Source organism: Apus apus, chromosome 6, assembly GCF_020740795.1.
Source record: "Apus apus isolate bApuApu2 chromosome 6, bApuApu2.pri.cur, whole genome shotgun sequence".
NCBI classification, from domain to species: domain Eukaryota; kingdom Metazoa; phylum Chordata; class Aves; order Apodiformes; family Apodidae; genus Apus; species Apus apus.
Window position 1 is genome coordinate 756,310 of NC_067287.1, and position 13,310 is coordinate 769,619.

General features: G+C 46.8%; 1 protein-coding gene across 5 annotated transcripts in view; it reads right to left on the reverse strand.

Moving 5' to 3' along the window:
- Positions 1-13,310, reverse strand: part of GPD2 (glycerol-3-phosphate dehydrogenase 2) — a 55,407-nt gene that overhangs the window by 40,267 nt on the left and 1,830 nt on the right. For 4 of the 5 annotated variants that reach the window (XR_007889899.1, XM_051623523.1, XM_051623524.1 and 1 more), the window contains exon 2: positions 1,554-1,661. Coding sequence is in view for 4 of the 5 variants with exons in the window: in XM_051623523.1 (XP_051479483.1) it covers positions 1,554-1,655 (102 nt within the window). In the remaining variant the exon portion in view is untranslated. Of the gene's footprint in view, positions 1-1,553; positions 1,662-2,188; positions 2,282-13,310 lie in introns of those variants that run through there. The other variant, XM_051623522.1, reaches the window with a different exon arrangement.

The following is a 13,310-nucleotide window of genomic DNA, read 5'->3' on the forward strand; positions in this document are numbered from 1 at the left end:
TGAAGCCATAAAGATCCTGGCTTACCCACTGCTTTCCAGCTAGGATCCCCAGAAATTACTCCTCTCACTTGCTTTACCAAGACCTCAGCTGCTGCTCCTCCTCCCCATAGAAACAGCCAGAAGATTCAGATTATAATTTCTTCAGACATCAAACACACCTTCATAGAGCTCAGTGAAGCCTCTCATCACCCACTGTTTCACCTTCAACTAGACCATTAAGATCCACTTCTGTTCCTGTTTTGGTTTGCCCAATTTGAATGGCAATTTATAGTAAACGTGTGGTAACTAAAGCAGTTCAGAGTAACAGCTTGTCTAGATCAAGAGCTGACTGATTCCATTTCTAAGGTGAGAAGCAGAAAACACCACACAAAATGAGCACTTGCTCATCTCACTCCTGGGACTGATACCACCTGAAAAGGAGGAGAGGGGAGTTCCTTGGGCTGAAGCCTTTTCCAAACCCTGACTGAAGCAAACCAGGCCAGACCTCTGACTACATGTAGATCAACCACTCTATGGGACACTGATTGCAAATGTTTTTGGCCAGCCTCACAGCCCACATTTAACACAAGATGAAAAGACATGTTCCTTACACATGTCTTCTAAGCACAGACATGGTTATTTTCTAACTCTAAAGCACAACTGCATTAAAACAATGGGCATAGATTTGCTTTAAGACAAAAAGGAGTTGTTGATCCACACCAGCTCTGCCTAAAACCAGTCCACAACTCATGTTCCTTTTACTGATTTCTCCTTGGCTTCTGGATCAAGAAGCAAGGTAGAGATGATGGCAATTACAACTCCACTGCGAGGGGCAGCTATGACAATGAACTCCATTTTCTACAACAGCAAGAACCAATGCACAAACTGACAGCAGAATCTACTGTACCTCTTCCTGCTACCACTACTTCTCCTTAACAGCAAGCCTCCAACACCACCCCTCACTGTTCAGGGAATTTATCCTTAGTTACCTGGAAGGCAGCACTGGACTGTGCCCAGAGCTTACCAGTGCCCAGGTTGTGCCCACCCAGAAGGAAGGCCTTGTCATGGACTTCTCTGGCACAGATCCCATCCTCCAACAGTTTTCAGCTCTTGAACTGAAGAAGAGCTGCCACTGTGACTGTTCTGAAGCTGAGATTTTCAGAGGTTGTCCTAGTGAACCATAGAATGCCAGGTTGGAAGGGACCTCAAGGATCATGTGGTCCAACCTTTCTGGGTTTCACTTCAAGCTTCTAAGTTTAAAAATACTGTCCAAACTCTACTTGGTGTTTCTACTTCAGTCAGTATTTTCCACTCCTCCTGTAACTCAGTAAAATCCCCGGTGGTACACAAAGGTCATTTTCTAAACATGAGGAATAAGAATCTCACTTCCCCACTGGTTACAGACCTACAATAGTGAAACATCCTTTAATGCCATCCTCCAGATTAGCACCTACCAGATCAAGCTGAGAGGCTCTTGGCATTCCTTTCCTAACAAAACTATTCCTATAAGCCTAACATACGCTCTAACAGATTTTAAGTTTCATATTTTATCAGAAATCATAATTAATACTTACGTGTTTGTTTCTATACTGAGAAAATTGAGAGAGGCCAAAAACTGTTGCTATGGCACCTCCTCCAATGAGAGCAGTTCCTTTCACTGCCTTCTGAAATGCCATTTTGTACTGTAAGAAAAGAAGATAAAAATTAATAGGCAGTTTTACCATGTTAGAATCTCAGCTACAAAGAATAGACCATTCGCAGAAACTAATGACAATGTTGTGACAAGTTGAAACTTGGGGTAGCAACATATTAATTAGTGATTTTCATTGCAGTACTAATAATTTCTAAACAAAGTCTAGACAGAGGCAAGCCAGAGTGCTTGGATATTTGCTGTGAAAGCTGAACAACAAAAGAGTGTTTGGATATACAATTAGATGTACACACACCACCCACTTCAACTCTAAATACTCATATATGTGACAAGTGCTCACAACACTGTGGCAAAAGGAGAACAAGAACACCCTGTCATCAGCCAGATGGCCACCAAATCCTTCTCACAACAGAACAGCTGATCTGCTTGACAAGATCACCTTTAGCCACCCTCCCATCCCATCACACTATTTCTACAACTACGTTTGCATTCCATACTGCTTTCCAGCCAGGAATTATGATCCCCAAGTTCCCCGTACGGCAGTAAAGCTTGTCCTACCCAGGAACGGCAGAGAAGCGACGCACTGCTGGTCAGGAACCAGGTCCTTCAGTGAGAAGCAGCCACAGAGACAGTGGACAAGATTAAGAGGCTTGAAATAAGCACAAAACTTGGCCATCTAGGTACAGAGGGTTTTAAACCAGTCCTATGTGGGTCAAGCAAATTCTTAAAAGAGCCAGTGTTTGGGTACTGAATGAAAGATTTGCATGGAACTGACCTGAATCTTAAGCAGGCACAACCCAGTCCATCTCCCCAGGGCCACAGCAGCTTGTATGGCAGCAGAAAGAACAGACACCAAGTCTCAGGGACACCTGTGGGTGCCCCAAGACCCCTGGCCATCAACCCATCTTTGTCCAAGCCCCACATTCCCCCAGCAGCTTCCACACAAAGCTCCAGCAGCCTTCAGGCTCAAAGCAGAAGCAGGCAGTGTGTGCAGCCCCGTGACAAGGCTGGAAAACCAGGCGACTCACAATGTGGCTGGAGTGGCCCCTGGCCAGCAGCAGGGAGCTGTGGTGGCCACGTGGGGCTGGGCAGGGGGGGGCCCTGGTTGCCTCCTCCAGAGCTGGGCTGGAGCAAGCAGCCCTTGCCTTGGTCCCTGGCGAGGCCCCACAGGCTGTCCCTGGCCCACCACACTGCTGCTCCTGGGGCTGTGCCACCTGCCCTGCTGCCCATGGAGCCCCACACCCCAGCTGGGATCTCCACCACCACAGCTGGCATCAGGCAGCTTGCTTGGCCAGACTCACAGCAGACTGCTCACAGCTGAAGAGCTCTTCCTCTGGCCTCATAAATACCATTAAACAGGAAGCTGTGTGTTACTGCATGTCTGTACACGTTTCATCTTTTTTCTCCTATTAGTTCTTCCAGCTATCATAGATTAAATCTGGTTGGAAGGGACCTTGAAGATTATGAAGTCCAATCATAACCTAAATCCCCCAACCATAACCTGACTTACCCATTCAGTGCTTAAATCATGTCACTGAGCACTGTATCTGAATGTCTTTTAAACACTTCCAGGGATGGTGACTCCACCACCTCCCTGGGCAGCCTGTTCCACTGTCCAACAACTCTTTTGGCAAAGAAATTCTTCCTAAAATCCAAAAGATGTATCCATATCTGGGTGCTTTGTCTTTAAAAATACACCAAACTTGCGTAAAACACAAGCCCAACAGGACAAGTCCATGTTTAGGAGAGCACAGCTGTTGACTCCCTCCCCTGAACACCCTGCTTGCAGCACTTTCACTGCAGGGGCTCCACCAACAGTTCCTGGACAGACTCTGGTGGGCAGATGTTGCAGATGTGCACTAGATGCAAGTGACTGTTGTACAGAAGGCTTGCAGCTTCCCACAGGTTTTTCTGAAGAGCAGCACGTTTGCTCTTGAAGATCTCCACCGTAACAACGTTTCTTGCTATGTATGTAGAGCATCACATTTTCCGTTTACTTCCTATTTTGGTCTCAAAAAAGACCATCTTCATCTTTCCTTTATATCATGACAGGGAGGAATAAAAGGGAAAGGCAACAAGAACCCCCCACAGCAAGGCAGGTTTCTCAAAGGAAAGTTACTGTGGAGACCTGGCCTCAAATGCCACAGCACCCCCACAGAAGCAGGGAGTGAGCCTGGAGTCAGGGGTCTGGGACCTTGTGTCCAGCACGAGCGAGCAGCAGGACACAGCTCCACAGAGCACACCATGCCCAGGTGCCATCAGCACACACGGCCACATCCACCCCTACACCTCCCCTCCCACTCACCTGGACCAGCATCTCCTGCAGGATAAAAGAACTCCTGCCCCATCTATAGCCACACAAGCATGAGGCTTCCTCGAGTCGCTAGAATAATAACTCATCCTTCAGACTGCAAACTGGTGGCAGCCTTGAGGTAGTTTCACACACGTTAGGCATCAGCAAAGGAGTCACTTGAAATAAGAGTATGAAACCCTTGCAAGTGCCTGTTCTGGGAACACAATATGCTCTAGAATCCAAGGGAGTTTAAAAAGAACAAATTAGCATCTTCCAGCAAGCTGGCTCACACGTCTGCAGACACTGACTCCCAAGAAAACAAGTGCAAGTGCATCCTTTCAGTGTGCTACCAAGCTCAGGAAGAAAGGGTGATGGCTGAAGCACAAATCCCTGCTCACCCCAGCTCAAATGAACTCTTCAAAAGTTCAATCATAGAATCATGAAGGCTGGAAGGGACCTTAAAGATCATCCAGTTCCAACCCCCCTGCCATAAGCAGGGGACCCTGCCACTAGATCAGGTTGCACAAAACCTCATCCAACCTGGCCTTAAAAACCTCCAGGGATGGGGCATCAACAACCCCCCTGGTCAACCCATTCCAGTTCCTCACCACCCTTAGAGTGAAGAATTTCTTCCTAATATCTCACCTAAATCTCCCCCTTCTCAGTTTAAAACCAAAACCATTATCAAACTAGCCCAGAGCCACAGCCCAGCAGCTGGTGTTCTCTGGCCAGTGCAGTCCCACAGGCTCCCAGCCAAGTGCTGAGCACCCTCCCCTGTGCAACCAGGCACCCTCCACCTGTGGGACAACCCTGCGGGTGGAGGCTGCAGAACCAGGGCACCTGAAAGCACAGCTGACACTCATTCCTGCTTCTTCTTCCCCCTAAATTTCTGCTGAGCCTTCATTCTGACGAGCAGGTACGTACCCACTGGAGTTAAACCAGTGCATTCTCACTGAGCAGGACGGCAAGGGCAGCACCAGGTATGCAAACCACTGACTCAAACTCTCAGGGGTCACTGCCCACACCAGTTTACTTTAAAAATGCAGCTTTGGAAGTAATTTATTTTTGTTTTTAAAATAAGGAAATAATGATCTTCAGACTCTATGTTCTGCTGGGCCTTTTTAACAAGCATTTTGTTAATACTTCTAAAAAAAAAAATCAAAGTTCTTAAATCTGAAAAAAATAACGTAGCTCTGTCTTCTATTCAGTTGACCTTTATATCTTTAGTTACGGATTAAAAACCCTGACTGCATCAACCAAAATCTGAACTTGCCTTGTCAATCACACTAGTAATATCATTGCATGTATAAAGAAAATAAAGCACAACCTCCCCCCAAGTTATGTAGTAGATTCCCAAGCTGTTTGCACAACAATGCTGCACAAAAGCAATCCAGAGGAATGGACTCAACACTGAGTGACACAGACAGCCTTGGCTATTTTTCAGTACTTTGGAGTATATATTATTCTGATAATTTTTGTGTTAAAATAACCTTCGAACAGAACACGCTCATGTACTGAGTAAGAGCTGTGCTGGGCCAGTGCTGGGAAATAAGATAATGACTCACATTACACTTGCTCTTCATGCTCAGAGAGCTATATCTCCTCCATTTTCATCTCCCAACAGGCCTCTGCAAATAGCAGGCATACACCCAAGGTCTCTGCTTTCAGCTGCTTCAGCTGAAGGAGCTCCATGTGCCATTTTGGTAGCAGCAACCTGCCATGCCAACATACCTCTCACAGCACTACCCCCCTGCTGTACTCACAGGTGCTGACAGGCTGCACGGTGTTAGGGACACTGTAGGTTCTCATTCATTATCTAGAATAAACACTAGGTCTTGCAGGTAAGATAATTTGTTTAAACAAACAAGCAACCAAAACAAGAGCCCCGTGCCCCCACAACGCTTACTTTGATCCAGAAAGCTTTGGAGCATCTGTCACCAGCTCTAACCCAATACTACAGAGGTAAGGAAACAGATTTTATATAACAGTTTCCTACATAAAATCTCTATTAGGAACCCAACAAACTCCACTGCCAATTGCATGCAGAAAATATCCCTTCATGTTTATAAATACAGGATAGTCTTCAGTGAAATGACTATCAAAATCAAATGAAAGGTCAACTCAAGACTGGTTTCTTGCAAAGTCTGGATAAGATACAAAACCTTTGGAGTGGTGGTGTCTGTTTACCAGCCTTTTGGCATACTAACCTCCTCCACCTTCAAATTTCTACCAGTGAAACTTACCACCCTCCAGACCTGGCACCAGCAGCCCCAAGATGTCTGCAGAGCTCCTGGGGAACCTGGCAGTGCTGAGGAGCTGGGAGAGCCCTTGCCTGCCTGCTTCCTCACCTGGAGCCAGGCACAAAAGTGCACTGATAACAAGGGGGAAAAAGGTACCCGAGGGTACTCACGTGCCAGGCTGGAAACTGCTGCAGTGGAGGAGCTGCTTCAAAACCAGCCAAGGCAATAAGCTGGAGGGAGGATCAGAGTGCACCGCTGTTGCCCATTTGACACCCTGAGAGTGCAAGTGTGGCTGCACACGTGCTGTTACAGCTTAATCTGGCTGCCCCACAGCTTCCTCCCACAAACAAGCACCAGCTTTTCACTGCCCAGATGAAGAGAGGCAGAGCACCCTGACTGCCTCTCTGCACCCACAGCCCAGCTGCAACGACCCAGGTGCCAGCAGGACCGAGCTCTGGGCACCACCGCAGTGGCACCACGGCTCAGGCACACAGGGAATGGGGCTCAGGATGGCCCTGCAGTGGGATCTGCACCCATCTCCCTGGGTACAGCTCTCCTGACCCCACCCAGGTGACATTAGATATGCCACAGAGAACAATTTTGCCACTCATTATGCAAGATGACACAAAGACCCGGCAGGCTCAGAGCCCTCTGCCCAAGGGGGATTTCTAGCCCCAGCTGTGGGTACGGGGCTGCCCTCTGCCTGCCCTGCAGCCGGGTGCGTGTGTCACCAGCTCTGCTCTGAGCTGATAGCCAGATTATAGGCAATTCTCCGGAGAAAGGAACGCTCCCAGGAGACCAGCTGCTCAAATTGCCACATAAATCTTGCTCACCACCGGTAAGTGAAGCTTATTCAGGGACAGAAAGGAAAATACGGCTTAACATAAGCCACTCCACAGCCAAGCCAGACAGGCATTCAGACCTACAGACAGTGCTTTTACACCTAGAACATCTCCATTTCATCCTAGGAATCCAAGAGCCCTTATTTACATGGTATGAGCAGATGTATCTGGATTAGGCTGAACTGGCCTGGGGCATCAGCAGGTACTGCCGGCAGGCAGAGCCCCAGACCAACAGTCCCTGAGTGCCCAAGCTTCTGTGGGAAGACCAGGCTCTGCCCCACAGCTTCTCCCTGCCCCAGGCTCCTCTGAAAAGAGCTGCAATGCACATGGGAAATGGCAAGCAAGAAGGCTTAACTACTGCCCCAGTGAATGCACAACCAAAGAGACATGAGAGGCTCTCCAAAGGTCCACTGGTGAGGGTCTCCCCTCACGTTCTGCCCCAGAACAGCTGCTAAAGGCCAGTGTCAGCACAAAGCAGGATAAACCAGAGCACAGAATGGAAAAGGGGCATAATGCAGTCCATGCAGTTATGCCACAGGCTGTACACAGTGCTGTGTACACAGAGAAAGGCCCACACTTAAAAGGTATTTAAACACCACTCTCTTCCAAGCCAAGACAAATAACTTAGGAAGGAAACTGAATTTTATTTTGATGAAAATTATAACAGCAAACAGCCTGAGAAGTGATGCAGTCAGAAAGAAGTAATCTTTCCATAACAAATATTTTGAGTTGCCTTTAAAAATGGCTCAGTGTATAATGCCTTGATGCTGTAAGTGCCACCTAACACTGTAAATCCACGTTCGGCCCTATCCTTACTTTTGATACAGGTCATAAATGGCACCTTTGGACCCATGCTCTCAATTCCAGGAGGGCTGAAGTCCCTGACAGGCTCTGGAACAAGCTCAGGCAGGAGCAAGGAGCCCTGGAGTGGCAGGGGAGCAGCCAGGAGCACACCAGGCACTGCGCGCAGGGCAGTCCGTCCAGAAGTTAAATAACCCACAGGGAGCATTTCTCACAAACCAGCCAAGTATGGTAGAGATTCACAGGGACATTAGCTCAAACTTCCAGCTATTACAAGTTCTGATAAGAAGAAATAGCCTTTAACTTCAAAGGAAACACAGAGTGTGTGGGGGAAGTGCATTAGTTACATGAAACGGAAAGTACACAAGAGATTCCTGAGAACAAGTTCGCACTTTCGGTTTCCGAGTTAAAAACCCCCATGCAAACTGTTGCCACAGCAGGAACCACTCCCTCCTCCAGTGCATTTCTTATCCAGTAACTCAGGGTCACACTTAGACAAGCACGCACCAGTCCTTCCCATAGGAAGCTCCCACTCCAGAGCCCAGACTGATGACCTCGCAGAGGTCCCTGAGGGAGCCCCACCAGCTGACAGATGCTGGAGTTCCGTTTCCTCAGTCAATATCCTTCTTAAAGGCAGATTCTTCCACCTCACTTTCAGCCTCACATCTAAAGACTAAAGAAGCATACAAAGCCCAACAAACATCCCATTTTTTAAAGGAGTGGTTATAACGCTCCTCTTCAGGAGGTGCTTCTGAAGTGTGTGCCCCACTCGACACGCATCTACTGCCCCACAGCACTCATCAGCCTGACCTAACTCCTACCAGCGACTTGCCCTCCTTCTGCCTCAAAGTGCCCAGCCCAGGCAGCTGCAAGACTGCTGGCTGGATTTTACTTTGAGTTGTGTAACTCTGTGCAGCCACAGGCTCCTGCCAGGGCTGCCACTCCCACCCCAGGAAGGGCTGCCATCACCAGCACTGCTCTACTCAGGTACTTCCCAATTATTAAGGTATTGGGCTGGATCCAAGCAGCACACAGCCAGTGCTGGGGATAAGAGTTAGAAGAATGAAGGAAGGGGAATGGTGGAAAAAAATGCAGGCACAAACTCGTGAGTTAGAGCTCAAAGATGACTACTTTTGCAAAAGTGAGGAGACAGATGGATACAAACTGTGGAGCTTAGCAATGGGAGTGTGTGACGCCCTGGATGCTGCCATCAGACATGGTGTACGAGACGCAAAACCTGTTAAATTAAGAGAAGAAATCCAATCTGTTATGTTGTATATCTGAGTGCTTTATGAGGCCATTACCATGGAATCTGGGTGCTTCGCATTCCATTTTAAACACATCTAATAAAGTGAGTCACTCAATGGAAGACTTAAAAATAGAAAACTTATCATAATCACCACTACGGTTTGCATCATCTGCCATTGGCACAGTAGCCTTGTCTAATTCGATCCCTCTCATTCCTTCCCAAAGCTTCTCAGGTAAGTTTTGGATGGCGAGAGCCCCAGACTGATGTCCCTCCAGGCTGACACCAGAGTCCTGCACCGCCTCTGCTTGTCCCACAGCAGAAGTTGCTATCCTCATCTCCCTCTAATTCTGCTTTTGATCCTTTTGCAGGACCACTTCAAAGGTAGCCACTGTGACAGCACACAGAGCAGCAGCAAGACAGGCCCACCACAGGAGTGCAACTTCAACGTTTCCACTATTCCAAGTGTGTTAATGGCAGTTTATGGGTGTGTCAATGCAGGAAGTGGCAAAGTAACAAGAAAAGGGGATGTCATCAGAAAATAAATCTATTGGTGCCCCTGTTAACAAGGTCATCTACCAGATCTCGTTTGCTTTTTAAAAGACTGAAGTTTTAATAGTAAGTTACACAGGCTGTCAGACCACGCCAACCAAAGCAAGTGTCTTGGAAGCAAGAGATCAGAGCTTAAATCAAGCAGGGCTGCAAGCTGCTTTCCCCACAGAACTCTCAGAAGCCACCAAGCACTTCTCTCTCCAGCTGAGATGGGTCCAACCTCATGGGTTGTTCTCTGCTACTTGTTACCTAACCAGCAGCAACAGCAAACCAGTGAACAAAGCAGCACACCTGGAAAGCAACCAAAGCTTGTAACCTACTGCACCAGCAGAAGCCTAGGCCACTGACTCGTGCCCTTGTGACTTCTACACTCAATTACTGTACAGCCTGTGACAGGGCCACACACCAAGAAGGAGTTCCAGAGGGCACAGAGCAGAGCTGATACCATGGCAGAGCCCATCCTCCAGATCCTCTCCCAGAGCTTCCACTGTTTTTTTAAAACACAAGTTATGGCACTTTAATTAAAGGAATTATACAAGACCTACCTCACCAACCAAGCACAGAAGCAGAACCCACACAACCCAGACAGCTCACAGGGTTGTAAGGCCCTCTAAGGCACAGACTACACCACAAATTACACAGGACTTACAGCCCAAAAACCCCGCAGGCCACCCTGCACTAGTAAGTGGAAGCAAAACATTTTACCACACAGGGAAAATACTTCCCACGCCCCAGTACAGGCAACTAGCTCAGCTATCATGCCCCATAGTAGATGAAGTTCTTGTCTTGCACAAAAGGAAAAACAAAGAAGAAGAAAAAAAAAAAAAAAAAAAAAAAGCACTATCCTCATTCCTATTCTTGGTCCCCACTGCTTCAAACTTCTTAGTCTGCTTTTAGTATTTGGGTACCAAGACCTTCCCACACAGCATTAAATGATATCCCAGTTGCTTTAAGCTGAATCCTAACAAGGAACAAACTTTTTTTGGCTTAAATCTTTCTTGGGATTTCAGAGAGTGACAATCCTGCCAGAGAAAGCAGTGTGTTCTGAGCGGGAGGCAATGCTGGCAACGATGGCTGCAACCCCAAGCACTCACCTAAGAACCAACAGGAACATAAAGGAGCACTGAGGTCACCACTGTTTTGAGCTTTCCCACCACACAAACATCATCACGTATTTATCAAGCTTTACCATAAAAATAGCTTAAATAGTTCAAATAGTCATTCTTGCTTTCTGTATTAGTGAGGGGTAATATCCACCATATAACTCACACACACACAAAATACAAACTTGCAAATACTATAAATCAATTAGTGTAATTAGAAAGAAATGTTAGATACAGTTAATGTACAGCTCTTCACCCTTTTTTCCCCGATACCCTTAATTCCCCTCACAGTTATTGCAGATAATTGATTAGACAGTCTACCAATTCAGCCCACCCCTAATCCTGAACTACATCCATAGTTCTCTTCCCTCCCCCTAGTCAAACACTAAAGCAGAAAGGATTAGAAAACAAGGTCTTTTGCTTATTAAAAGACTGGACATAGACCTACATAAACAAACAGGAACATGCTCAGAAAGTAACTGCAAATTAGGTGATTACTTAGGTGTGTCCAGGAAGTAGCCTAGTTTTATACACTGGAATAAAGATTGAGACCTGATAGGACTTGCAAACCTAACCCCAGAGGAGGGCCACACATTCAACAGAATTTTGACATCAAAATCAAGACTTTGGTTTGAGAAGCACTTTGCTAAGCAAAAAAACAAAATTTAAAAAATAAAAATAAAAAAGGCACAGTCCAAGACTTTGTACCCATCCAGCAGGGAAACAACAGCCTGGGCTCCATCAGCATTCCCAGGATATAAAACTCAGGGTGAGTTCATCTGGCATTTGGAAACCCCTCTGAGAAAGAGCTGCACATTTTCTTGGGAACCTGACTTAGAGGAAGTTATTTAGAGATTATGAAATGTTTATAAAAGCAATACCATGATACTGCAGAAGTATCTTCATTGTGTAATAAAAACTGTAAAGTAATGCCTTTGGGAAGAAATGGGTGACATCTACTTTAGCAAGAGCTGTGGCACAGTTGCAGTGGAGCCCTAGAACAAAGGGGCTTTGCTGACAGCACAGCACCATTTATTCCCAAGCACCTCCAGTCTGGACCCCCAGATACCCATGAAACAGCTGAAGCCTGTGAGCCCTTTCTTCTTTAAAGTCAACTTCTCCCTTTTGTCCCATCTGCTTCAGAATTTTCTTGCCCAGCCTCGAGTTTCCATTTCATGCCAGTTTCTCTGTTCTCCCAGCACTCAGCTTGTCAGGGGTCTCCCCTCTCCCAGGGGTGCCCAGCACAGAAGGGACAGGCACCCAGCTACCTGCACCCCTGAAGGCAGAGCTGGGAGGTCCTGCCCACACCCAGCAACTCCCATCAGCTGCAGGGGCACACCCACCATGGTAAAGCTAATCCCTGGAAAAATGCAGGCTCAAACTACAGCCAAAAGGCCAAGCAATAAACAGTAATTTATCCAACGAGACTATCAGAGCTCTGGTTTCATAGAATCACAGACTCATCCTGGTTGGAAGGGACCTCAAAGATCATCAAGTCCAACAATAACCTAAGTCCCCCAACCATAAAGTGATTTACCTGTTCCTGAAATCATGTCACTAAGCACCACATCTACATTTCTTTCAAACACTTCCAGGGATGGTGACTCCAGCACCTCCCTGGGCAGCCTGTTCCACTGTCCAACCACTCTTTGGGTAAAGAAATTCTTTCTAATATCCAGTCTAAACCTCCCCTGGTGCAGCTTCAGGCCATTTCCTCTGTCCTGTCATTATTCACTTGGGAGAAGAGCCCAACTCCCACCTCCCACAACCTCCTTTCAGGGAGTTGTAGAGAGAGTGCACACACAGCACAGCACAGGCTCGTGTCTTTCAGAAAACATTACTCTCTAAGATACCATGGCAGACCCCATCCTCCAGATCCTCTCCCAGAGCTTCCACTGTTTTTTTTACTCTCTAAGACCTGTTTGCCAGCATGGAGACAAGCAGTATGATAAAAGTGAGATGTTGCTTAACAGAGCCACTGGCAAACCCTTGTTTTGAAACCATCAAGATATCTACATGGGAAAGTCGAAAGCAGTAACTGCAGACTGACTGTGGAAAAAGCACATTTCTTTAAAGCATTTGCTAAGAGCTTGCAGAGACTTGTGTGAAGACAGTGGGCAGCAGAAAGGAACCTGTAGGAGCTTTCATTTGGAAAACTGGTTTGCATTAGTGGACTTTGAAGCTACCACATCCATCCAGCTTTACAGATTTCTATTAGTGACAGATTACAAGGCAGAAACGGGTTTCTAGAGAAGACACTGCATGATGTAAGGCGGGCCTACCTCCCCAAGTCACATCACTATGCTCCTGTGCTTGCACACACATATCATTAAGCAAAACACAGTGCACGTGTATACACCTAAAGTCACACTACACATTAAATACAAGGTGCCTGCATAACTTTTCATGCACATGTGTGCCCACTCAAAACCTGCATCCCAGGTTAGGCTTGGTGAAGCTGGTAAATGGCTAACATGACAATTAATACTACTTTGCTTACTGCTGTTATAGCAGAGCCAATACTGGACTTTGCCTCAGTTATCAACACTTAGAGTCTTTATTACCTAATGGTCAGTCACTGCTCATCACTAAACATTTCTGAA